Source organism: Hemiscyllium ocellatum, chromosome 46 (assembly GCF_020745735.1).
Source record: "Hemiscyllium ocellatum isolate sHemOce1 chromosome 46, sHemOce1.pat.X.cur, whole genome shotgun sequence".
Taxonomy (NCBI): Eukaryota; Metazoa; Chordata; class Chondrichthyes; order Orectolobiformes; family Hemiscylliidae; genus Hemiscyllium; species Hemiscyllium ocellatum.
Genome location: NC_083446.1, coordinates 5945505 through 5972962, shown reverse-complemented (window position 1 = coordinate 5972962; position 27458 = coordinate 5945505). Strand labels below are relative to the sequence as shown.

The window sequence follows — 27458 nt, the reverse complement described above, 5'->3', positions numbered from 1 at the left end:
TCCACTCTGTTCCCAGTGGGTTTATGTGGAATATTGCCACTCGAGGTCTGACAGAGATAATAGTCATATTCCACACTGCCTCTTCATTCATCTGTAACACGCAGTCAGAGACACAGCCGTGCTGTGGGCTGACATTCCACCCTCTCCACCCTGCACTGGGCCACAGAAGAGGGAAGTAACTCACACCACAGTCTCTTTGGGTGAATTCTGCTCCCCACTGGTGCACAGGGTGGTTTCAGTGCACTCTTCACTCTGAGGCAGTCACTGACCGGCCCTTGGAATAGCCACAACCAAAAATGGGGGACAAGGAATTGTGCAGAAACCCTACCGACCCAAGCCACTTTAATACACATTCCCCTTTTAAAGTCAGGCTACCCCAACAGTGAAATCTGTTACAAATAAAACTTTAAACCAAAGCTAAAGTAGGTTCAGTGCATCTGATGGCAAGGACATCATCCAGTGCCAAGACGGTGGACTGAAATGTATCACCTCTGCCATGAAGGTGAGGTGGGTCAATGTGGACAATTATATCAAAGGACTATCACAGGCACAGTGGGTCGAATCTGTCAGCAGAGGCCACTGTTTGATAGTGATGATTGCGTTGGGGTGGGGGGGGGGCGTTGTTTGGTATGAGCAGGCTGCAAGAAAAAGCTCAAAAGGGAAAAATAACAAGTCAGAATGTCCCAGAGTCGGACCGGGTACGAGTCTGGTGTAGCAACCCACACCCCTCTCACCGAGTCAGGAATAATGGGAACGGGCCAGGGCAAGCCCCATTGATAATAGAGAGCAGCAGCCAGAAGGTACAGCAAACCTTCCAGGAATGGTAGGCAACCAAGGGATTGGTGTAACTGAAAACCTAAAGGAATTAATTAGTAAAAAGAGTTAGGGCATGAAAGATTAACTGGATTTAGGGTTATTAAATTCCCCTGACCAGATGAGCTTCGTGCTCGAGTATTTCCAGAGCAGAAACAGGCTATTCAGCCCATCAATTCCATACTGGTGTCCATTTCAGCTTCCTCCCATCCTCTGGTGATTCCACTCCTTCCTTCTATATCTTTCTCCCTTATTTTTATCCAACTTCCCTGTTAAACAGATCATTCACTACTCCCCGGCCAACGAGCATTTGCCTGAACTCCTGCATGCCACTTATTAGGAGTTTTTAAAACAGATTTCGGGCCCCTAGTTTTGGTCCTTCCCGCACGTCTCTAAGTTCACTTGGAGAACAACTGCCCCAAGGACTGCTGGGAGTGATGTCACTGGTGGGGGTGGTCGGGCTGCAAACAACTCCTCACCAACGTGTGGAACCTGGAATTGCCAGCAGCCCCACAGACGGGCTCAAATCACAGCATCATGGAGGAATGGTTCCAACTCAATGGCAGCTGACAGACTTTCCAGACTCCTCAAATACCATCCTTTGAGGATACCCTGCCCTGCCGTACCCTACCAGAGGGTGAGGGCCCATTGATAGGGCGAGTGGCCCTGAGAGAGACCTCATTGTTCACTCCATACACTACATGGTCTGGTGGCTTCAGGTCAAACAAGCCCGTGACTCAAATTTCCCCGCACACCCCGTCTAGTGATCAATGCAAGAATGAAAACCCCACCTTTGTCCAAACGTATTTGCACGCTTTTGTACACACACGCACCCCAAACTGCTGCCAGTCCAGGTCTGGGTCCTGCAGCAATACCACAGATCTCAGGGACAATGATCGGACTCACCTCGGACCTCAAACTGGCTGTACTCCCTGGATTTCAGCATCGGGTGGGACAGGCAGCACCACGGGAGCTGCTTACGGAGCTGCGGAAGGAGGTAGTGTGTCAGGAAGCCAACCAGGCCAGCCAGGGCATAGAGCACGTAACTCAGAACCGGCTGCATCCGAGACCGAGACCGAGAGGAAGGAATAGAAAACAACAATGAGAGGAGAAACAGCAGGATACCGATTACCGCTGTGGGTCTACTTCTCACAACTGGTTGCTTTGTTTCAATGAAATAACTGTTTCCCTCCACACGGGCTCATGGGTTTGAGCTCAGATCTGGAGCCTCGAGCCCACAATCTGGGGAATTTTTAAAAAATGTTCATTCATGGGATGATAACGTCGCTGGCTAGCCCTTCATTTATTGCCCATCCCTAATTAGCCAGAGGGCAGTTTAAGAGTCAACCCCATTGCTGTGGGTCTGGAGTCACATGTAGGCCAGACCAGGTAAGGACAGCAGTCTCCTTTCCTAAAGGGTAATTGATTCATGGTCATCGTTAGATTCTGAATTCCATAAGTTTATTGAATTCAAATTCCACCATCTGCCATGGTGGGATTCGAACCCAGGTCCCCAGGACGTTACCTGGGTCTCTGGATTAACAGGCCAGCATTAACGCCACTAGAGCATTGCTCCCCTGATAATAGAGTGCAGCACTGTCAGAGGCACTGTGTTGGTGTGATGTTGCTTGGTTTATGTGAAATTGTCTTCATTTAGAGGATTACGGGTGATGCTGGTTGGGCTGGCACGTATAAACTATCCTGAAATGTCCTTCAGACATGGTACTGCGCTGTCTTCGTGAATTGCTACAGTCCAGGCGGTTTTCCAAGCTCTCGGTCTCACTCTCACTAATAAATTTACATCCAGTCATTTTGGCTGTATCAGTCCAGTTTCTAGGTCAATGGTAACTCCCAGGATGTAGATAGTGGGGGATTCAGCAATGGAGTGACTTTGGGAGTCAATGAGAAATGACTTTTTGAAGGTGGTCATTGCCTGGTATGTGTAACATGAATGCCACTTGCCTGCTGTCAGCCCAAGCCTGGATATTGTCCATGGACATGGACTGCTTCAGAATCGGAGGAATCCCAAATGGTTCTGAACACTGATGGAAACCCCCGACTTCTGACCTCATAATGGAGGGAAAGTCATTAATGAAGCAGCCGAAGATGGCTGGGTCTAGGACACTCCCCTGAGGAACTCCTGCTGAGATGTTTTGCAGCAGAGATGACTGACCGCCAACCATCTTCCTTTGTGCCAGGTATAACTCCAACTATCAGAGATTCTCCCCGCCCCGCGATTCCGGTTTTGCTAGTGCTACACAGTCAGAAATGCCCTTGATATCAAGAGCTGTCACTCTGACATCACCTCTGGTATTCAGCTCTTTGGTCCATGTTTGAACCACAATCAGGAGCGAAGTGGGCCCTGGCAGAACGGAACTGAGTGCCATTGAGCAAAATATTGCTGCTTGATAGTACTGATGAGTTGTTCCATTGCTCTTACTACCTGCAGTGTTCCCTCCAAGTCAAATTCAACACAGAGGAGTCCCGGTTCATCAGCTTTTCTTCAAGGGGGCTCTGGGGTTTATGTGGTAAGCAGTACATTTCCTTGCCCCCGTTTGACCTGATGCCCTAAGAGCTGATAGGCTCTGGAGTCAGTGCTGGGACATCCCAGAGGAGCTCCCTTGAGTGCACCGCCATTTCTTCTGGGACGATTAAACACAGGGAAGGTGACTTTACTGTCCGGGACAGTGTGTATAAAGTAAGATTCCAAGATTACATCCAGTTGTTTCCTGACTACTCTGTGAGACAGCTTTCCCAATTACAACATTTGCCCCTGTGAAGTTAATAAAGAGGGCTTTGCAATGTTTGTGGTTTCCAACGTTGATGCAGGGCGGCCCAGACAGTTTAATTGCCTTCTTTTGACTTTTCAGTAGTTTGATCTGTGGCATTCACTACCCCATAGTGTAGTGGACGCTGGGACATGCAGCGAGTTTGAGGAGGAGATAGACAGTTTCTTTTTCATCCGTTAGTAATGGGTTGCAGGGTTATGGGGATTGGGCAGGACAATGGAGTTGAGGGCACAGATGACATCAGCCACGGCCACATGCAAATGGCAGAGCAGGCTAGAAGGGCTGAATGGCCTGGTCCTTGTTGGTAGTCATCCTATGATACATCAGAATGGCTGGCTGGCTGGCCATCTCCAAAGGGAGTTAAGTGTCAATCATACCACTGAGAGCCTGGAGCCATATGTAGGTCAGACTGGGTAAGGATGGCAGATTTCTCTCCTTGAAAAGGCATTGGGTGAGCCAGATGAGTTTTTGTGACAATTGACATCAATGGACAGCTTTTAACTTGAGTTCTGTTTGCAAATTCGAATTACACTATCTTCCCTGGTGGGACTCAAACCCGAGTCCCCAGAAACTCTGGATTACTGCAGCAGTGACAATGTCACCACTTTGTCTCAGATGGCTTGTGTGCTATTGAGTTGAGGGTAGAACAGTTGCTCCCTGTGTCTCAGGGGGCAAAGGGTTAAAGTGGCAGGCTGCCAGGGAATGGGAGGCTAGAAGCCACTTGAGATACTGGTTCAATGAGCAAGACCTAGCTTGGTGCCCCACCCAGTGGCAGTGAAATGTTACTGCAGTTCAACAATCCAGTCACCAGTTCCTGAAGGTGGTCACAGAGGAAGACGGGTCAGACCCAGAATGCTGAGAGGGTGAGAGAGCTAGCCTCCAACCCTGCTCCTTTACCAACAGTGCCCAAACAGCCAAATGGGGTCTCAGACCAAACTCTCTCCCTGAAAGACTGTACTCCCTCAGTAGTGACAGTGCAAGCACCAGCCTGGAGTATATGTTCACAATCTGGAGGGAGACCCGATCACATCACCATCCGACTGGGGTCAATTGCCTTGTACAATTCACAGAATTCTTAGTGCACATTTGGCCCATCACGTCAGCACCGGTTCTATCACCTCATATAAATCTACCCCACCCCCATATCTCAGCACACCATTTCTATCCAAATAAACATCCAGTGCCCTTTTGAACGCCTCCATTGAACACACCCAGCCGAGTTTCAGTGGAAATGTTTGGGGTTTAACTATCTTGAATATTACCACAGGGCCTGAAGGAGTCTGTAGTTGGAAGATCTGCAGTGTGGTGGAGGATTGATAATGCTGAGGGTGTGGTTAGTCGAAGCATCAATGAAAGCACAGCTGGTTCCTGCCTTCCAAAGTAAACCCCACAGTGGGCAAAGTAAAGGAGTTCTTGTGTTTACACTCAGCAGGACTGTAACACGGCAAACAGGAAATCCCAACTGCTTTCCAGCTGTCATGCTGCTAAAACACATCAGCAATATTTAAGAAGGATTGCATGTCACTAGATGCGAAGGTTTTCTGCCAGAACATTGACAGATGTTCTAGGGTGGCACAGTGGTTAGCATTGCTGTCACACTGCGCCAGGGACCCAGGGGTACAGTACTGGTGGGGACAGGTCTGTCGCTGTATAACACTGGGGTACAGTACTGGTGGGGACAGGCCTGTCCCTGTATAACACTGGGGTACAGTACTGGTGGGGACAGGCCTGTCCCTGTATAACACTGGGGTACAGTACTGGTGGGGACAGGACTGTCGCTGTATAACACTGGGGTACAGTATTGGTGGGGACAGGTCTATCGCTGTATAACACTGGGGTACAGTATTGGTGGGGACAGGTCTGTCACTGTGTAACACTAGGGTACAGTTCTGGTGGGGACAGGTGTGTGTATATAAATCTGCCATACAGTACTAATAAAATCTTGGAAAAGTGTATTCCTTGTTGGGCTGAATGAGTGAGGCACATCAGATCTCTGTCCAGCCAAGTGAGGTGCGAGATACAGAACACCCACCTGAAGTGCAATGAAGACCGTGCTGGCACTGATTGCGAAGGTAATGATGGCGATTACAGGGCACATGACCAGGTCTGAATGGAGGATCTCTCTCTAGAAATGGAGGCAGAAGAGACAGACAATAAATTCCAAAGCAGAATGGGGATTGCTCACAAGCTCTAATGTTAATCACTAAAGGCCAGGGGCAGGAGAACAGGTAGTGGTGGGTGGGCAGAGATGGTATTGGTTGGTGGAGGGAAATGGGGTAGACAAGAAGCCATGCAGCACACCCCTGCCCACCCCATTGGGAGATCCTTGCCAGCACTGGCCAAGGAGCCGCCCAACTGCAGGAAGCATCACAACCACGCCCGGACTTGTGGGCAGAGAACTGTGGGATACTTCTCCAATCATATCTCATGGGAGTCACTCGAGGGACGCGGATCAGCCCGGACTGTGTGAGAGAGAGAGAGAGAGGGGGAGAGAGAGAGAGAAAGAAAGAGAACGAGAGAGAAAGAAAGAGAACAAGAGAGAAAGAAAAAGAGAGAGAGAAAATGAGAGAGAAAGAAAGAGAGAGAGAGAAAGAGAACGAGAGAAAGAAAGAGAGAGAGAAAGAAAGAGAACGAGAGAGAGAAAGAGAGAGAGAGAAAGAGAGAGAGAGAAAGAAAGAAAGAGAGAGAGAAAGAGAGAGAAAGAGCGAGAAAGAGCGAGAAAGCGATCCTGCAGTCTGAGGGACTTACCACTGAGCTCTTGAGCTTCGCTGGCAGTGGGTCCTGGATTTCCAACAGCGGATCCTCAGGATTACGATTGTCCAACTGGGGGGAAAGCCTGGACCGGATCAGGGCCCTGCGGTTATGGGAAGGATCACAGAGTGTTAATGACCTGGGCTCCCTTGTCGAGTGAGGGAAAGCAATGTCTTACGCTCAGACCCTTTGTGCAGCTTCCCAACACCCTGTGTGTCTTTGCTTACGAGGGCAGTCTACGTGAACAGGATCATGCTGTAATCACACCCCTCCCAATCGCGTGGTGCTGTAGTAAAGCAGAGGTCTCATGTTTAAACCTATGTAGCGCCCTCACAACCTCAGGATGTCCCTCAGGGTTACAGTCAACGATGCACTGCCCAATTGTTGCCATTAGATTAGATTCCCTACAGTGTGGAAACCGGCCCTTCAGCCCAACCAGTCCACACCGATCCACCGAAGAGTAACCCACCCAGACCCATTTCTCTCTAATTGACCTAACACTATGGGGCAATTTAGCATGGCCAATCCACCTGACCTGCACATCTTTGGACTGTGGGAGGAAACCAGAGCACCCGGAGGAAACCCACGCAGACACGGGGAGAATATGCAAACTCCACACAGTCAGTCACCCAAGGCTGGAATCAAACCAGGTACCCTGGTGCTGTGAGGCAGCAGTGCTAACCACTGAGCCACTGGGCAGTGCAGGTCACTCAGCTACCCCTCTGGTGCTCAGAAAACTCCCACAAACAGCAATAAGCTAATGACCAGACTGCCTTTTTAAAAACAAAATCAAAAGGTGTTGCTCAAGGGATAAACATTGAGAACACTCTTGCTGTTCTTCCCACAGAGGCTGGAAGATCTCTCACAGCTGTCACAAGAACTTAAACATACCCCCTTGGCCTCAACTCTCTTCTCCCCTTCCCCTCCACCCTCCACCCTCCACCCCCCACAACCCTTGCTGCCAGCTCCCGTCAGCACAGCTCTCCCGAGGCTTGGCAAGTCTACACTGGTGACACCACTGACCTTGCCTGTCACAGACAGCACCCCAATCGCATTCTGCTGGCGAAGGGGACTCTCGCCAGCTGCCCACTTACCAGAGGGTGGTGGGGTCGCTACTCTGTCGGCTCAGGTGGTACGAAAGTGCGACTAGAAGGCCACAGAAGACGGAAAACAAAACTGGCACATGCTGGGCTTCCCAAGGAACCTGTGCAGGGGAGGGCAAGGGGGTGAAGAGAGAGAGACAGACAATGGGATGCCACAGAAAGAAGCCGCTCAGCCCATCATCATTGCTGGCACCCCATTTCCCCTATCTCCTCTTTATGTTTATTCATTCAGGTGCATCTGAGAATGTGTTGCTGGTTAAAGCACAGCAGGTCAGGCAGCATCCAAGGAACAGGAAATTCGACGTTTCGGACATAAGCCCTTCATCAGGAATGAGGAGAGTGTGTCCAGCAGGCTAAGATAAAAGGTAGGGAGGAGGGGTGATGGAGATGTGATAGGTGGAAGGAGGTCAAGGTGAGGGTGATAGGCCGGAGTGGGGTGGGGGCGGAGAGGTCAGGAAGAGGATTGCAGGTTAGGAGGGCGGTGCTGAGTTGAGGGAACCGACTGAGACAAGGTGGGGGGGAGGGGAAATGAGGAAACTGGAGAAATCTGAGTTCATCCCTTGTGGTTGGAGGGTTCCCAGGCGGAAGATGAGGCGCTCCTCCTCCAGCCGTCGTGTTGTTATGTTCTGCCGGTGGAGGAGTCCAAGGACCTGCATGTCCTCGGTGGAGTGGGAGGGAGAGTTAAAGTGTTGAGCCACGGGGTTGGGTTGGTTGGTTCGGGCGTCCCTGAGGTGTTCTCTGAAGCGTTCCGCAAGTAAGCGGCCCGTCTCCCCAATATAGAGGAGGCCACATCGGGTGCAGCGGATGCAAGAGATGACGTGTGTGGAGGTACAGGTGAACGTGTGGCGGATGTGGAAGGATCCCTTGGGGCCTTGGAGGGAAGTAAGGGAGGAGGTGTGGGCGCAAGTTTTGCATTTCCTGCGGTTGCAGGGGAAGGTGCCGGGAGTGGAGGTTGGGTTGGTGGGGGGTGTGGACCTGACGAGGGAGTCACAAAGAGTGGTCTTTGCGAAACACTGATAGGGGAGGGGAGGGAAATATATCCCTGGTGGTGGGGTCCGTTTGGAGGTGGCGGAAATGGCGGCGGATAATACGTTGTATACGGAGGTTGGTGGGGTGGTAGGTGAGAACCAGTGGGGTTCTGTCTTGGTGGCGGTTGGAGGAATGGGGCTCAAGGGTGGAGGAGCGGGAAGTTGAGGAGATGCGGTGGAGGGCATCGTCGATCACGTCTGGGGGGAATCTGCGGTCCTTGAAGAAGGAGGCCATCTGGGCTGTGCGGTGTTGGAATTGGTCCTCCTGGGAGCAGATGCGGCGGAGACGAAGGAATTGGGAATATGGGATGGCGTTTTTACAGGGGGCAGGGTGGGAGGAGGTGTAGGCTAGGTAGCTGTGGGAGTCAGTCGGTTTATAGTAGATGTCTGTGTTGAGTCGGTCGCCCGAGATAGAAATGGAAAGGTCTAGGAAGAGGAGGGAGGAGTCTGAGACAGTCCAGGTGAATTTGAGGTCGGGATGGAAGGTGTTAGTAAAGTTGATGAACTGTTCAACCTCCTCATGGGAGCACGAGGCAGCGCCGATACAGTCATCGATGTAGCGGAGGAAAAGGTGGGGGGTGGTGCCAGTGTAGTTGCGGAAGATGGACTGTTCCACATATCCTACGAAGAGACAGGCATAGCTGGGGCCCATGCGGGTGCCCATGGCAAGTCCTTTAGTTTGGAGGAAGTGGGAGGATTGAAAAGAGAAGTTGTTCAGGGTGAGGACCAGTTCAGTCAGTCGAAGGAGGGTGTCAGTGGAAGGGTACTGGTTGGTGTGGCGGGAAAGGAAGGAGCGGAGGGCTTTGAGTCCTTCGTGATGGGGGATGGAGGTGTACAGGACTGGATGTCCATCGTGAAAATAAGGCGTTGGGGACCAGGGAAGCGAAAATCCTGGAGGAGGTGGAGGGCGTGGGTGGTGTCCCAAACGTAGGTGGGGAGTTCTTGGACTAAAGGGGACAGAACCGTGTGGAGGTATGCAGAGATGAGTTCGGTGGGGCAGGAGCAGGCTGAGACAATGAGTCGGCCGGGGCAGTCAGGTTTGTGGATTTTGGGCAGGAGGTAGAAACGGGCGGTGCGGGGTTGTGGGACTATGAGGTTGGAGGCGGTGGATGGGAGATCCCCTGAGGTGATGAGGTTATGGATGGTCTGCGAGATGATGGTTTGGTGGTGGGAGGTGGGGTCGTGGTCAAGGGGGCAATAGGAGGCGGCGTCCGCGAGCTGGCGTTTGGCCTCAGCGGTATAAAAGTCGGTGCGCCAAACTACTACCGCGCCTCCCTTGTCTGCCGGTTTGATGGTGAGGTTGGGATTGGAGCGGAGGGAGTGGAGGGCTGCACGTTCTGAGGGTGAGAGGTTGGAGTGGGTAAGAGGGGTGGACAGGTTGAGTCGGTTAATGTCGCGGCGGCAGTTGGCTATAAATAGATCGAGGGTGGATAAGAGGACAGCACGGGGTGTCCAGGTGGATGGGGTGCGTTGGAGGTGGGAGAAGGGGTCGTCAGAGGGTGGGCAGGAGTCTTGGTTGTGAAAGTAGGCACGGAGGCGAAGGCGGCGGAAGAATTGTTCAATATCTCGCCGTGTGTTGAACTCATTGATCTGAGGGCGTAGGGGAATGAAGGTGAGGCCTCTGCTGAGGACTGATCTTTCATCCTCAGAGAGGGGGAGATCTGGAGGGATGGTGAAGACACGGCAGGGCTGGGAGCTAGGACCTGGTGTGGGACTGGAGCTGGGGGTGGGGGCGGGGTTAGGGGCGGGGACAGAGATCGGCGTAGGGGCGGGGTTGGACGTGGTGACGTTGCTCGGTGTGGGGGCGGGGTCAAGCATCGTGATGGAAATAAGCGTGGGGGCGGGGTTACGTGTAGTGACGAAAGACGGCGTGGGGGGCGGAGAAACCTGAGGCGTTGTGGTCCTGCAGGTTAGTGATGTCAGTGGGGGCGGAAGTGGCTGCGGCGACGGCAACCGAAGGGGCGGAAATGGTTGTGGCGACGAAAGAACCGTAGTCATTCCCGGTAGCCGCGGGGGTCGCGAGTCCGTCGGTGATCTTCCTGGCGATCGTGGAAGCGGTTGTCTGTGGCTTATCATTCTGGTGCATCACTGGTAGGGCCTGCATGTGCTGCATTTGCCTAGCTGCCTCTGCGAAGGTGCTGGGGAACCACCATCTCATATGAGTGGAGTTAAACCCACAGCTGGGTTTCAGCATCAGGATTCGGAAGCAGTGACATTCATCAAGCTACCATCTGGGTGGTACAGGCCTCGGAGGGGAACCTGCACTTGGTGAATCTGCAGCCAGTCCTTCCAGGTTATAAAGGCCACCAGCTGGGAAGAAGCTGCCCGAAGAGCCTGGTTAAGTCGCTGCAGTGCATCTTGTAGACAGCACACACTGCTGCTGCTGCGCATTGGTGGTGGAGGGAGTAGATGCTGAAGGTGGTGGATAGGGTGTGGACCCAGTGGTCTGCCTGATCTTGGATTTCTTGAGCCACACCCATCCAAACAAGTGGAACATTCCATTACGCTCTTGAACGGTGCCTTGGAGGTGGCTTTGGGAGTGAAGAGGAAAGCCAGTCACCACAGAATTCCCAGTCCCTGACTTGCTTTTACAACCACAGTATTTTTATGGGGGAGGGGGTTCACAGCTCAGTTTCTGGTTACTGGTAACTTGCAGGAAGTTGACAGTAAGGGATTCATTGAAGGTAAATGGTTTGATTCTTTCTGGTTTGAGAACATCACTGCATGGCACCTGTGGGCACATTACCTGACTCTCATCAGTTCAAGTATTGCAGTGCAGGGACAGGGGCTGCTTCGAAACTTTAGCAGTTGAGAATGAAACAGAACATTCGCAATCAGAGAACAGCTCCGGTTCTGACTTAGAGGTCATCTACCCTGAGGAATCTATCTGCGGAACGTCCAAAAATTTCAACCATCTTCCTGTGTGCTAGGTATGAACACAACCAGTGATGGACGAACTTCCCCCACTGCTCAGCCCAATCCCTTCCCTCAGCCGGTTCCCTCCCACCTACCTACCTTCACAGCCCCGAAGCAGAATCCGTACAGGAGGACAGCGACCAGCAGACTGCGGACAAAGCTGTAGAAAGCAGACATGGGGCTGGTCGTAGCTGTGAACAGAATGAGAGAGAGTGTGAACTAGGGTCAGGTGCCGAGCTCTGGAACTTGTCTCCAGAACAGAACGCTGCACGTGACAATTCCCAGCCAGCTGGCTTGGCGCTACCTCGGAGTTGCGCATTTCTGTCATGACGTTAGACATCCCACTCGTATCTCAGTGACGGAGGAAGAGAAAGAAATTCAAAGGGGAAACAGCAAGGTGGAAGGCAAGGTAAAGGACTGTGCAATTCTCTCTCTCTCTCCTTGCTCTCAGCCAATACACGCAGGGCTCAAACAAGACGTGAAACATAAAGGTGGGCTTGAAAGTGACAGGACTTACCAGTGCCTCCAAAGGCATGCATGTCCAGCTGTTCTAACAAGTACATGAAGAAAGTGTTCACTTGAGGCAGGAGGCCAAGGAGGAAAATGGCCGGAAAACACAGCGTGAAAACTGCAAAGAGAACCAGACACAGCTCAACATCGAGCAATCACGCGCGTCAAGACCCGACCCGACCCTGCCAAAAATCGTAAAGCACAGGCAGCTATTTCGCCCTTAGTCTGGCTAGCTCTTTGAAAAGGGGCCCTATTAGTCCCACCCACCCTGCTTCACAGCTTTGCAAATATACCCTTTACAAGTGTTTCCACAATTCCTATTTGAAAATTCACACTCAATCAGCTTCCACTAGGCTGCACATTCTGGATCACAACTCCTCCCAGCCTGAAAGCAATGACCATCCTCTCCTCTGGCCCTTTCACCAATTCTCTTCAATCCAGGGCCCCTTTGGTTACTGACCCTCCTGGCTTTGGAAAAGGTTTCTCACTTTATTACTCAATTAAAACCCCTGCCCTCCCACCCCAACAACCTCATGATTCACAACAGCTCGATTAAATCGCCCGTTTAAACTTCTCATCTTGGATAAGATTCTTTCCCCTCCCCCCATGAGAAGTCCCTCAACCCCAGGCCTGCTCTGCTAGGTCTCCTCTGTGGTCTCTCCTAGACCCTGAGAACCATCATTAATATCAAGAAGCAAAGCAAAGCTTCAAAAAAAAAGGCAAGGGTGGAAAATATAGGGATCTAATGACGTGGAATGTCGCCTAGTTTATTTCGAGCTAGTGCAGGACCTAAAAACCAGGTGGAAGGTATAAACAGCCCAGTGTTTACCTCTGGCCACCACGTTACAGAAAGGAAATATTAGCCTTGGATGGATTGAGAGTGAGCAGTGCAGAATCACTAATCTAATATCAGAGACAGTAGATGCAGAGAGTAATACTTCCCTCTGGGGAGGGGATGGGAAAATATGTTACCAGTAATTTAGTGTGTGGAAGATGGTGAAGGATATCAAAGGTTGCACATTTAATCCCCATTTATGAAATGGATTATATTGTCAATTCTAGAGGAACTCCATAGTTTGAGTATGTTTGATAGTATTGCTGAACAAGACATTTTGTCTATGCCTGTTCTGCACTCATCAGAACAACTCCCAAAGAATGGGAAAGTGGTGGAAGCTGGTATAATTATAACATTTAAAAGGCATCTGGATGGGTATATGAGTAGGTAGGTTTTAGAGGGATATGGGCCAAATGCTGGCAAATGGGACTAGATTAACTTAGGAGGTCTGGTTGGCATGGACGAGCTGGATGAAGAGTCTGTTGCCGTGCTGTACATCTCAATGACTCAGGTTCATCAAAGCATTGTACTGAGGAATTAACCAGAGAATGGCCGTCACCTACTGGTGAGAGTTGAAACGGGCAAAGTGCGTCTACATGAGCTTACTGTCTGCAAACAACAGCGCCCTATTCATTAATACACACAGGATCCCAGGATGCTCAAGTGCACTACATCATGAGCCCTAATGACAAGCCCAAATCGGTTGCCAATGTCATTAATGAGGTACACACAATCATTGAGCAGCCAATTTTCCAACATTTTAAAGAAAATGAAACAAACCTGTTCAGAACAGGGGAGCCTAGACTTAAAGGAGCAGGCAATAAACTGTTAAAAGTTGGGGTCATAAGAAAATTAATCAATGTGAGCATTTCAAAAAGAAGGGAGTGGCAATCTGAAATTGGGGGAGGTGGAGGAGGGAAATTATCATTTAGAGCTCTTGAGTTGGAGCTGGATTGATTTTTTTTATTGGGTATGTGTATTGAGGAATGTGGAGGGCAGGTGTAGGTCAAATGGAGGGGAGGTGTACATCATCCTTCACACAACTGATGGCAGAACATGATCAACAGACTGACTGCCCTCTCCTGGCTCCTGTTATTACAGTGGGCACTTATGGGATAGATGGCCAATCGCTGTTCACTGATCATCCCTGCTCCTCATCTCAATGAAGAGGGGGGTCCAAATACCAGCCTGAGGCCAGAGATTGTGTAAACACCCACCTCCATAAACCACAGTGTAGTTAATCGCCCAAGGACAGGAACTGGAATCTGGACAAACACGCGTGGGAGGAAGCACCAACAAGACTATGAGAAGGTTCGCGGGAAGCATGAACCGGTTGGGCTGAACACCCGGTTAACCCAATACAGTAATAAATAGAGATAAACTCACCGATCACCACGTCCCGAGCACAGGCAAAGGACTGAGCAGAGAAGAGAGTGATCCCGTACAGGCTGATGGGCTGGAGGTGGCTGCTCTGGCTGCCAAAGTCAAAGAGCCAGATCATGGCGCAGCACATGCAGAAGTAGACTGGCCGGCTGTATGCGATGATCCAGTTGTGACCCTGTGGGAGATTCACAGATCAGATCAGATCACAGCTCTCTCTCTCTCTCTCTCATGTGCAAACACCGAATCACAGGACAACTCCACCAGCCCCACCCTCCGCGTTATACATCGCTGGGTGTCCCAACCCCAGGGGCCAGACTGAGCCGCACAGCAAGTGGGTTGCTCAAAGTGAGAGTTCAGCACGAACGATCGCAAACAGCACAGCGCTGGGATAATCAATGGGAAGGAGTGCAGGACTCTGGAATTGAGGGAAAGCTGCACAATTCCTCAAATCATTTCAAATTCCTGACTCACGCCCGAAGGTCAGCTGTGGCTCAGAGGGTAGCATCCCTGAGTTCTGTGTTCAAATCCCATTCCAGAGACCTCTACATGCAACTGATACACAGCACTGAGGGAGAATGGCACTGTCAGAGGCACTGTCTTTTAGGTGAGATGCTGAAGATTGCAATCCACTCTCTCGGGATTGTGAGGGAGATGCTCTGGCCTGCATTCCAAAGAAAAGGAGAATTTCCCCTTGGGAATATTTATCCCTCAATCAACATCCAGAACGGATGATATGGGGAATGGTCACATTATTGTCTGTTGGAACATGCTGCCACATTTCCTACATTACAGCAGTCATGTGTTAATAACTCCAACATCATTGGCTGTAAGGCACATCGAGGGGCTGTGAAAGGCGCCACAGCAATGCAAGTTTGATTCACATTACTCACATGCATCGGAGAGGCTGCATCAGGCTGAACACTCTGGAAAATAAAAATAAAAGCACATGACCATCAGTTTTAAACATAAATAAATGTATACTCCTTGAAGCACGTTTGCAGACAGAGAGGAAGGGAGAGCAGGGTCCCCCTGCAGCTCGAGAGGATATATTTTCAAACCATCAAGAATAAACAGGGAGAAAGTGAGGATTCCAGATGCCGGAGATCAGAGTCGAGTGGGGTGCCGGAAAAGCATAGCAGGTCAGGCAGCATCCGAGCAGCAGGAAAATCGGCATTTCGAGCGTAATCTCTTCATCCCGACTCTCCTGCTCCTCGGATGCTGCCTGACCAGTTGTGCTTTTCCAGCACCACACTTTTCGATCAAGAATAAAATTAATCGGGAGAGAGGCCATAGAAAATTGAGAAAACTGATCGGTCAAACCCACATCAGCAGGTTGTGTGCTGAATAAAAACACAGAGAACCAACAGCACTGACAATTCATCAGACTGATTTACTGCAGGAGAAATGAGGTGCAGCTCTACCTCCATGCTACCAGACAGCTTTTTCTCTGGTCTTTCAGACTTGGGATATGGATGTTGCTAGCGATGCCCAAGTTTAGCATCTCTCCCAGTCACTCCTGTGTGGTGAGCAGTCCATGGGAGAAATCTGCCCCAGTGACGATGAGATGCACATCCAAGCTGGGCCCATGTACAGCGTAACAGGCAATGTATCTAACATGGCTGCTACAGGCATTACCTTCAGGATGCCAACAAGGAGGCTAACGGCAGCGAGCGAGCTCATGGTAATACACCGTGCCCATTCCTCCTCCATCACTGAATCCAAGTTCTAGAATTCCTTTGGAATCCAGACTGTACCAGTCACTCTGTGGACTGCCTGCTAACAGAGCCTCACAATCTTCCTCACAAAAGAAGAAATAAACAGAGATAAACAACATCGCGTTGGGTACGGGAGTTAGAATTTCCTGGAATCCCTCATCATTGGCAAACTTGAGACCAGATAAACCTCTACTGCCCCATATTCTGACTTGCACCTAATCTTGATCACCTGCTTTCCTCACAGACTTGAAATCTGGAAATACTTCATTTCCAAATTGCTCATGTAACCGCCGCCCCCCTCCCCGAAGCTTCTCACTGAAACGAAAGGTGCCCCCCTTGGCTCTTTCAAAATCAAAACAAAGGGAACATAAAACAGCCTTTTTCAAGAGGCACCAGCTCAACAACTAGGGCAAACTCAAAAGGCAAGCTGGAAACGTATACAGTCAGTTCTTCTATAACATGACGGTCGTGTTCTTGCACAACCCCGCGTTATAGAAACATCGCGCTTTAGAAACAGTGCTAAAAGGGTTGCTGATGCAATTGCGTTACAGCCAACACGCCTTTTTAGAGGTTCACGCTACAGAAACAGCAGCCCCAATTTGTCAATCGTGTCACAGCGAAGTCGTGTTGACAAAGTGTGTGGTACAGCAGAACATCCTGTACTGCAGATACTCAGAAACCTCACCCAGCCCCATAGGTCTCTGCACACCCCCAATTCCGGATGTTTACACAATCACTCCTCCATTGGGGGACGTAACAATTACACGGTCCTGAGCTCCGGAATTCCTCTGGAGAATTCACCACTTCGGTGTTGCCATCTTTCTGCCCCTCTGGTCACTGATCCCAAGATGCCTTGCTGTCCTGCCCTGTGAAATGCTTCTGCCTTGCGTCAAGAGTGGAAGGTCGGCCATCTTGGAAGGAAGCTGGCCAAGGACAGAGGTGCTGGTCAGGGAGTCGGGATCTGTCTCTACGCGTCGATCCAACCCGCGTTGGGGACGTTACCTTCAGCAGGGAGTACTGGCAGCTGGCAATGACCAGGCAGAACTGGAACACCCAGATGTCCCTGAAGAAGCCCTCGAGGAGAAGCATGAAGCCCAGGAAAGCCACTAAGGCAGCCAGGCTGACAGCGACCACGTTCTCATGGGCCTGACGGTTTCTGCAGAGAGACAGAACGACATACAGAAGGTCAAGGAGAATTGCTGGGCGGAGGGGGACAGAAAGGAACGGACAGGGTAGAAATGGAAACGAGCTTCAGCCCCTTTCCCTGGCGGTGCGGGGAGGGGACAGTGCTAGGGTCAGGCTTGTGAACGAGACACACTCACCAGCCAGACTCCTGAGGTGCCAGCCAGCCCTGGAGAGTGTGGGCACCAAGGAGTGGAGTGCCGTTCCTGCCCGGCACCAGAGGTCAGCAGGGAAATGCTGGGATTGTGTTTTTGAAAGCCGGTATCAGACTGGTAAGCCGGACAGCTTCAAGGCCCAAGTAGTGTACCCACGCAGTGAGAAACCAGGAGTCTCAGCGACTGTGCCAACCTCCGCTCAAACAGTGCAGCAGCTCTCTCCCCTCCAGGATCGCACTTTACTGCACAGCAGGAGGGGAGTACGCTGGCAATGAGGGAATGCTGCACTCCTGCATCCACACCAGAGCACTCACTGATATCCATCTCTCAACCAACACCATATTGCTGTTTTATAGTCATGGAGGAAAAGGCCACTGGAGTACCGTATTCAGTTCTGAATGCCTCGATACAAGAAGGGCGTGGAAAGAGTGCAGGAGAGTTCACAGGAATGGCTGAGTGAGGAATTTCAGTTACAACAGAAGGCTGAGAGGAGATCTGATCAAAGTATTCAAAAATCATGGGGACAAAGTAAAAGGGAGGAAAGGTTACCGCTTGTTAAGTGACAGCAATCAAGAGAGGTGGCTGAGGAAGTAGCAGAGGCATTGGGTTGTAATCTTTCAGGAGTCATTGGAGTCAGGGAAAGTCCCGGATGATTGGAAGATCGCTGTTGTCACCCCCTTGTTCAAGAAAGGATCAAGACAAAAGATGGAAAATTATAGGCCAATTAGCCTAACCTCAGTTGTTGGTAAAATTCTAGAATCCATCATTAAGGATGAGGTTTCTAAATTCTTGGAAGAGCAGAATCTGATTAAAACAAGTCAACATGGATTTAGTAAGGGGAGGTCATGCCTGACAAACCTGTTGGAATTCTTTGAAGAGGTGACAAGTAGGTTAGACCAGGGAAACCCAGTGGATATGGTCTATCTAGACTTCCAAAAGGCCTTTGATAAGGTGCCACATGGAACAAGGTGAGGGTCCATGGTGTTCGAGGTGAGCTACTGGGATGGATTGAGGATTGGCTGTCTGACAGAATGCAGAGAGTTGGGATAAAAGGTTCTTTTTCGGAATGGCAGCCGGTGACAAGCGGTGTCCCGCAGGGTTCAGTGTTGGGGCCACAGCTGTTCACATTATATATTAATGATCTGGATGAAGGGACTGGGGGCATTCTAGCGAAGTTTGCCGATGATACGAAGTTAGGTGGACAGGCAGGTAGTACTGAGGAAGTGGGAAGGCTACAGAAGGATCTAGACAGTTTGGGAGAGTGGTCCAGGAAATGGCTGATGGAATTCAACGTGAGCAAATGCAAGGTCTTGCACTTTGGCAAAAAGAATAAAAGCATAGACTACTTTCTAAACGGTGAGAAAATTCGTAAAGCCAAAGTACAAAGGGATCTGGGAGTGCTAGTCGAGAATTCTCTAAAGGTAAACATGCAGGTTGAGTCCGTGATTAAGAAAGCGAATGCAATGTTGTCATTTATCTCAAGAGGGTTGGAATATAAAAGCACCGCTGTGCTACTGAGACTTTATAAAGCTTTGGTTAGGCCCCATTTGGAGTACTGTATTCAGTTTTGGCCCCCACACCTCAGGAAGGACATACTGGCACTGGAACGTGTCCAGCGGAGATTCACACGAATGATCCCTGGAATGGTAGGTCTAACATACGAGGAACGGCTGAGGATCCTGGGATTGTATTCATTGGAGTTTAGAAGATTAAGGGGAGACTTAATAGAAACTTACAAGTTAACGGTCTTGGAAAGGGTGGACGCTAGGAAATTGTTTCCATTAGGCGACGAGACTAGGACCCGTGGACACAGCCTTAAAATTAGAGGGGGTAAATTCAGAACAGAAATGCGGAGACATTTCTTCAGCCAGAGAGTGGTGGGTCTGTGGAATTCATTGCCGCAGAGTGCAGTGGAGGCCGGGACGCTAAATGTCTTCAAGGCAGAGATTGATAGATTCTTGATGTCTTGAGGAATTAAGGGCTCCAGGGAGAATGCAGGTAAGTGAAGTTGAAATGCCCATCAGCCATGATTGAATGGCAGAGTGGACTCGATGGGCCAAATGGCCTTACTTCCACTCCTATGGTCTTAAGACAGCGCGGTTTCAAATTAATTAATGAAAGAAACAAAAATAAAGATATGAGGAAAATATTTTTCACACAAGTTCAGGGTTGGGAGGTTTAGTGAAGGCTGATTCAACTGTGGGGTATTTGAAAGGGGAATTTGACGGTTATTTGAAAAGGACACATATCCAGGGTTACAGAGAGAGTGCCTCAGCGAGACAGCACACACACGGTGGGCCAAATGGCCTCCTCCTAGCTGCTGCACTCCTGTGATTCTGACATTACAATGCCACTTTGGCTGCGAAGGCACCGTGGGCAGTCTGGAGGAGTGCCACACAAATGCAGGGTCTTCCATCGAGAGGCTCAGAGCTGGGTTCGTCCTAATGTGGAGCAAGACGTGCATTGCTAAAGCGGCCTTCACGTCCACAAGATGCTCCATCGGCCTTTGAGGCCGACGCAGCACTTCTAAGTCGGAGAGAGTGACTAAATAAGTGGTTTCCATTAGGGATTCAGAGATGGAAATCCAGCCGCAATTCCCGCAAGAGCGGGTGTTTGAAATTAGCATCAATGGCTGGGCAGTGGGGTACAAACTACTGGGTCTGCCAGCTTCTCCAAGTCCTCAATAGCCAGAGACATTTCCCCAGGGCAGGATTGACTGGTACGAGAAGTCATAGTCTGAAGATATTAGGAGGAAGGTATAAAGGAGACATCAGAGGTAGGTTCTTTACGCAGAGAGTTGTGAATGCATGGAATGTGTTGCCAGCTGTGGTGTGGAAGCAGAGTCATTAGGGACAATTAAGTGACTGCTGGACATGCACAGGGGTAGCAGCGAGTTGAGGAGTGCGTAGGCTGTTACTATATTTTACATTAGGATTAAATCTCGGCACAAAATCGTGGGACAAAGGGCCTGTTCTGTGCTGTACTTTTCTATGTTCTATATGTTTCAAAGGCACTCAGTACAGGTCGCGATTCCCCTCCCTTCCCACCAAACCTGTCCAACAAAGCCTGCAGTGCCAGTCTGTCGTAACGGATTCGCATCCACTTCCAGGGCAGCAGCCAGAATTTGTAGTACTGCTTGTTCCTGCTCTTCTCTTCAATCATGAGCGTGTTTTCCTGGGATTCGTGGAGAGATTCCTGATCCAGAAAATCCAACTGGGAATTATTTTTTTCCCCCAAAAATAAAGAAAAACAAGAAAGAAAGAAAGAAAGAAAGAAAAACAAACAAGGAGCAGAGATTATTTGACATGCTGCTGTCTGTGCTTAGCGATTTATCCTGGGATGAAATGGAAATGGGAAGAGAGACATTTGCCACTCAATCTGACAGCATGCGACTGAGCTACACTGGGTTTACGTTACTGACCGTGGATTCTCAAGTACACGAGGTTTAAAAGGTGCTTTGATCGAGAAAGGGGAAGCTATTTCCCCTTTGGTGAGGAGAGTCAAAATGGGCGCATGGTTGAGTGGAGGCAGTGACCTAATTGTTAGAGGCAGGGGTATGGTCAGGGGCATACCTTCTCAAAGGGCAATGAATACTGGCCCACCCACAAGCCACAACCTCCACCCTAAACACTGTTGTGACTAGGGGTGAAAGTGTGTTGCTGGTTAAAGCACAGCAAGTCAGGCAGCATCCAAGGAACAGGAGATTCAACGTTTCGGGCCGGAGCCCTTCATCAGGAATAGGAGAGGGTGCCAGGCAGGCTAAGATAAAAGGTAGGGAGGAGGGACTTGGGGGAGGGGCGATGGAGATGTGATAGGTGGAAGGAGGTCAAGGTGAGGGTGATAGGCCGGAGTGGGGTGGGGGGGGGAGAGGTCAGGAAGAGGATTGCAGGTTAGGAGGGCGGTGCTGAGTTCAAGAGAATCGACTGAGACAAGGTGGGGGGAGGGGAAATGAGGAAACTGGAGAAATCTGAGTTCATCCCTTGTGGTTGGAGGGTTCCCAGGTGGAAGATGAGGCGCTCTTCCTCCAACCGTCGTGTTGTTATGTTCTGGCGATGGAGGAGGCCAAGGACCTGCATGTCTTCGGTGGAGTGGGAGGGTGAGTTAAAGTGTTGAGCCACGGGGTGGTTGGTCCGGGCGTCCCAGAGGTGTTCCCTGAAGCGTTCTGCAAGTAGGCGGCCCGTCTCCCCAATATAGAGGAGTGACTAGGGGTGGCCATTAACCGAAAATTTAAGCCCAGATTAAACAAAATAATAGCCTTGTCCAACGACAAGTTGAGAGTTATTAAACAAAGGCGTGTGGATTGAATTCAGATTCTAATCAAACCGAATGGCAGAACAGGAGGAAGGCGCTGTAGGGGTCCCCTCCCGTTCTGTTGTGATGGATGGCCACGTTGCTCAGGAATGCCAAGATCTCCAACGTCCAGCAACTTTATGTTGAACTGGAAAGTGCAGGAGATCAAAGGGACTGTTGCTCCATTTGCCACAATTACATGCTACCGTACTTGCCTTACCTAGGGGCCAGCGCGTGATCACCAGGACGGTGGAGGGGAGAGACTATCTATACCATGGCGTAATACCCACTGCAGTCAAATAACCTATCCGGCTCACAAAACAAGGAAACACAGAAGGTCAACACGTCACGCTGCGACACACAAAGGAGGAAAGCAATGTGAAAGAGGCTACTTTTAATCTGCACTGAACCTCAATTACCTCAGGAATCTCCAAGGGCACATTACGGACCTGCATTCCCTGGAGTACCACAGGCCGGGGCTGGAGGAGCGACAGCGCTGGCATTCCCTCTGGAGCGTCGGCAGAGGTGAAGCTGGAAGAGTGGGACTGATGATCCCTGGATCACACAGAAAAGAGAAAGCGCAGTTAATACTCAGCAGATTTCTGGAACATGAATGGTGCCAAAATGTTGGAGGGGTGGGGACGGGCTGTCATTCATTCACCAGGTGACAGTGTCCTTGGCTGAGCTGGCATTTACTGTCCATCCAAGAGGGGGGCAGTTCGGCATCAACCACATCGCTGTGGGTCTGGAGTCACATGTAGGCCCAGACCAGGTAAGGATGACAGCTTCCTTCCCTAAAGGACATCAGTGATGGGTTTCTCCCTGACAATCGATAACTGATTCGTGGTCATCATTAAATTCTTAATTCCAGATTTTTACTGAATTCAAATTCCACATTGGCCGTGGCGGGATTTGAACCGGGTCCTTAAGAACGCCAACTGGGTCTCTGGATTAACAGGCCACCGGTAACGTCACTAGGCCGTCGGGTTAGGGTTGGTGGTGCCGCAAGTCAGATGGAACTTTGAACAGAGCTTCAAATATCCCACAACTGTCGGAGGAGGAGGGGAGAGGGAGTTTTCTCGCAGAGCCCAGGGCCAGCAGTTCTGCTGCTGGAACTGCCCCCATGCTGTGGGATCCTGCTGTGCATCTGCAACGAATATCTGGTGGAGGAGGCGGTTGGAGGGGGATGGAAACAGCAGGAAGGTCACCTCATGGGACAAGTTGGGTCCATTGGGATTTCAACAGAGAGGTGAGTGGAACACACTTATGACAGAGACAGACGTACCCCCTCGTCAGCCAAGAAGCAAAGGGCAGACTGGGCAATGGCCAAGGACGTGAGCTGGGATCACAGCCAGATCGGTTACACCCTTATCCAACGGCCCAGCAGGCTCGAGGGGCTGAATCGCCCACACACGGAATCACGGCACCTCACTCAGGAAATCCTGAGGACAAGGCACGGGGGAAGGAAACAGGAGATCTGAGTGGGTGACATTGCAGGAGGACACGGGAGACGGTGTGTAACTTGCCATGCGTTGTTGGAGATATGCTCCAGGCTCACTTGCTGGCCCACTGGATTCTCGTAGCCACCACCCGTCGGGCCAAAGGTGTAGGACCTGCGGACGCCTGCAACGGGAGGACAGGAAGGGGGACAGCAGTCAGTAAATTGTGACTAATAGTGCAAAGGATCAGTGGCTCAGTAAGATAGAGGGACAGCCCCACCGTTTGTTTATGGGGTCACAGCTCTAAAACCAGCGGTATCTTTCTATAGCAATAAACGGAGGCCATTCAGCCTCTCCACTTCACCACCTGCCCCACAATTCAACCCAATCATGGCAGACCTGTCTTAATGCGATCATCTGCCATGGTACATCTCAAATTGCTGCCTTCACCTGACCAGCACGTATGTGCAGATTTAAATCTGAGGAGAGAAGTGTTTTAATAATTGGGAATTCACCCAGCATACACCTCGGAAAGACCACCCGTTTTCGTTTCTGGATTGTGGACGTGGGAAATTGGGAAAAGACACTGCTTTAAGCCAAGGACTGAGGGAAGTACGTGAAAACATTGAGCCAGGTGCAAGGGTTAAGATTATCATTCCCGAACTGAGCAGCTATCAGGAAATACTGAACAAACTCAGGCTTTTACCCCTAGGGAAGCGTAGGAAGGGAGCTGACCTGATCGATTTCAAAACAATGCTTCCCAAGAGGGAGTCAGGAGCCCAAGAGAAGGTCAGAGGCTGAAATTTTAGGCTTGTATTTTGAAGCAATTTCTCCCCCAGTAGGTCTTGTTCTCTTCTCTTCCGCTCTGTTAACCCTCACTGAGGGCTCTTTGGAGTCAGAGAGGGAGAGTGCACAAGGTTGGGAAGCATTGGGCTAGAATTGGAGATATTGTTGAGTTTTTGAGGGAGATCAAGACTGACAGTCACTGAATGATTATAGTCATACAGCCACACAGCATGGGAACAGACCCTTCAGCTCTCCCAGTCCATGCTGACCATAATCCCAAACCAAACTAATCCGACCTGCCTGCCCCTGCCTTATCCCTCCAAACCCTTTCCTATCCATGTCTTGTCCAATTGTCTTTTGAGCATTCTAACTGTACCCACATTCACCACTTCCTCTGGAAGTTCATTCCACACGTGAACCATCCTACATAAAACAAATTGTCCCCAGGTCCTTTATAAATCTTTCTCCTGTCACCTTAAAAATATACCCCCTAATGTGGAAATCCCCCAGCCTAGAGAAAAGACACCTGCCATTCACCTCACCTATCCCCCTCATGGTTTTGTAAATCTCTACAAGGTCAGCCCTCAACCTTCGACACTTCAGGGAAAGAAGTCCCAGCCTCTCCTTATAACTCAAACCCGCCATTCCTGGTCAACATCCTGGGCAAGCTCTTCTGAACCCTCTCCAGCTTAATAATATCCTTCCGATAGCAGGGCGGCCAATTTGGGAGTAACCTGTTCACACAGTGGTGAGAATGTGGAACTCACTACCACAGGTGGGTGTGAGCAGTATAGATACATTTAAGGGAAAGATGGATAAACACACAACAGAGGAAGGAATGGACAAGTTGATAGGTGCATTGAAGAGGTTGGGAGGTGCTCAGTATGGTACATAAATCCCCACATAGACCTATTCAATTAAATGGTGCATTTCTCAGCTGTAGATTTTGATGTGTACTCATTAACCCAATACACTTAACCCCCATCCCTAGTCAGGGGTCCTGGAGTAAATTGCCACGTAGTGGTTCTTATATCAAAAAGCAAGTCAATGTGTGCTGCACTTACAATTCTCAGGTACCGTAAAAGCAGATCGGGAATAAAAAGCCACGAGAGATGGACCAGCACCTACCGGCTTCGTCATAGAAGTAGTGAACTGCTCCGTCTGAGGTGTCGTCAAAGTTGGAAGCCTCGTGCACAGGGCCCCGAGAGAGCAGCAGCGAGCTGGCAAAGTGCAGGGCAGCAGGGAGCGCGTGTGTCCGTGACTGTGATGCTGTCCGGTTCCTCTGGATGTCCTGCAGGCTGCACGGAGAATTCAACACAACATTAAACCGGCGAACACACAGCATCTCACATCAGAGGCATTTCCCAGGGGTTTCAGCAGAAAGTCATAGAGGACAGAAACCAACTCTTCGATCCAACCCGTCCATGATGACCAACTATCTTAAATTCATCTACTCCCATTTGGCCTATATCCCTCTAAACCCTTCCCATTCATGTACCCATCCAGATGTCTTTTAAATGTTGTCATTATACCAGCCTCCACCACTGCCTCATTCCAGACACGCACCACTCTCTGCGTTAAAAAGTTGCCTCTTAGTTCCATTATAAATCTTACACCTCTCACCTTAAACCTGTGCCCTCTAGTTTTGGACTCCGCTACCCTGGGGAAAAGGCCTGGCTACACAGTTCATGTTTTTATAAACCTCTACAGGGTCAGCCCTGAGCCTGTGATGTTCTGGGGAATAAGGTTCTAATCTATCTAGCCTCTCCTAATGACTCAAACCATCCACTCCCAGCAACATATTTGTGAATTTTTTTTAAAAATGTGTCATAGAGTCCCTACAGTGTGGAAGCAGACTATTCAGCCCATCGGATCTACACCAGCTCTCCAAAAGCACGCCACCCAGACCCTATCCCTGTAACTCTGCATTTCCCATGGTTAAGCCACCTCACCACCACATCAATGGACACCATGGGCAATTTATCATGGCCAATCCACCCCAACCCTGCACATCTTTGAACTGTGGGAGGAAACAAAGATTTGCAGGATGGGTAAATTGGCCATTCTAAATTGCCCATAGTGTTAGGTGCATTAGTCAGAGGGGAATGTGTCTGGGTGGGCTACTCTTCAGAGGGTTAGTGTGAACTTGTTGGGCCGAAGGGCCTGTTTCCACACTGTAGGGAATATAATCTAAAAAGAAAATGGAACACCTGAAGGAAATCCCAGGCAGATAATGGGAAGAATGTGCACTTCACACAAACAGTCTCCTGAGGGTGGAATCAAATCTGGGTCCCTTGAGCTGTCAGGCAGCAGGGCTAACCACTGAGCCATCGTGCCAAATCTTTTCTAGTTTAACAACATCCTTCCTCTAGCAGGGTGACCAGAATTATACAAAGTATTCTAAAGTGGAGTTATGTACTGAAATATCAGGTCAAGTGATCAAGCTTGGGCAAAGGGATTGGTTGGAAGGCGTGTGTTAAATATCAGCAGGGGGTTTCGGAGGGGATGTTAATGTCTAGGAAGCTGAAAGCATCGCTGTCAAGGGTACAGTAATTCACCGTTTGCCAGAATTGGAGCAACATCAACCACAAAGGGTCTGTTGGGACTGCAAAAAGGTCACGGTGAATGGGAGAGATGCAAACCATGGACAGCTTTGAAAACAAGACGGAGGATTTTAAATCTGAAGCACTGGTGATGCATTGTGCAGTTACATAGTAAAGGTCACCCACATTCTCCCCAGTCAGCCAGGATACTGAATGAAGGGCAGGTTCACATCTGTGGGTCTGGGCCCAAAGTTCAAGCCTCCACAGAGTACAACAGTTCACAGCAATCCCATGCAGATAGTCGCAGAGAACACAATTAATGGTAGGGCCCTGGGTAGAGGTGGAGAACAGAGAGACCTAAGGGCTCAGGGACATAATTCTTTGAAGTTAGCAAGGCATCTAGCACGCTTGCCTTCATTGCTCAGTCCTTTGAGTACAGGAGTTGGGACGTAATGTTGAGGTCGTACAGGACATTGGTGAGGCCGCTTCTGGAATACTTTGTGCAGTTCTGGTCACCCTGCTATAGGAAGGATATTATTAAACTGGAGAGGGGTCAGTAAAGATTTACCAGGATGTAGTCAGGAATGTAAGGTTTGAGTTATAAAAATCGACTGGATTGGCTGGGATTTTTCTTTCCACTGGAGACTAGGAGATTGAGGGGTGACTTTAATGAGGTTAATTAAATGAGAGGCAGGGATAAGGTGAATGGCAAGGACTTCAAAACTAGAGGGCATATTTTTAAGGTGAGAGGAGGTAGACTTAAAAAGGACACGAGGGACAACTTTTCTGTTTTTAAACACAGAGTGGTTTGTGTGTGGAATGAACGCCAGAGGAAGTGGTGAATGTGGGTACAGTTACAACACATTTGGGTAAGCTCATTAATAGGAGAGGGCTTGGAGGGGATATAGGCCAGGAGCAGGCAGGTGGGACTAGTTCAGTTTGGGATTATGGTCAGCCTGGACTGGTTGGACCAAACTGTTTATTTCCAGGCTGTATGACTATGAGACAAAAGGACAAGATAGGGCCAAAACTCTCCGACATGACAACACAGATGTGGGAGCTTTATGCTATACATAATCCCATGCTATACCTGTCCTGGGGCTCTTTGATGGGGACAATGTAAATGTGGCAGCTTTACTCCCATTTTAAAAGCATAGAGACAGACTTACTCTCTATCTAACGCCATGCAGGGGATGGGCATAATTGAAATGTGGAGCTTG

At 49.9% G+C, this 27458-nt stretch overlaps 1 protein-coding gene across 4 annotated transcripts in view; it reads right to left on the bottom strand.

Moving 5' to 3' along the window:
* LOC132836354 (pecanex-like protein 3) overlaps nucleotides 1–27458 on the bottom strand; it is a 66932-nt gene that overhangs the window by 21558 nt on the left and 17916 nt on the right. For 3 of the 4 annotated variants that reach the window (XM_060855822.1, XM_060855823.1, XM_060855824.1), the window contains exons 8-20: nucleotides 24824–24993; nucleotides 22997–23093; nucleotides 21890–22025; nucleotides 20233–20393; nucleotides 16846–16999; nucleotides 15019–15051; nucleotides 14132–14303; nucleotides 11918–12028; nucleotides 11500–11591; nucleotides 7448–7557; nucleotides 6351–6456; nucleotides 5635–5727; nucleotides 1720–1870 (exon numbers count right to left, since the gene is read on the bottom strand). In XM_060855822.1, coding sequence (XP_060711805.1) covers nucleotides 1720–1870; nucleotides 5635–5727; nucleotides 6351–6456; nucleotides 7448–7557; nucleotides 11500–11591; nucleotides 11918–12028; nucleotides 14132–14303; nucleotides 15019–15051; nucleotides 16846–16999; nucleotides 20233–20393; nucleotides 21890–22025; nucleotides 22997–23093; nucleotides 24824–24993 — 1586 coding nt within the window. The remainder of the gene's footprint in view (nucleotides 1–1719; nucleotides 1871–5634; nucleotides 5728–6350; nucleotides 6457–7447; nucleotides 7558–11499; nucleotides 11592–11917; nucleotides 12029–14131; nucleotides 14304–15018; nucleotides 15052–16845; nucleotides 17000–20232; nucleotides 20394–21889; nucleotides 22026–22996; nucleotides 23094–24823; nucleotides 24994–27458) is intronic. The other variant, XM_060855825.1, reaches the window with a different exon arrangement.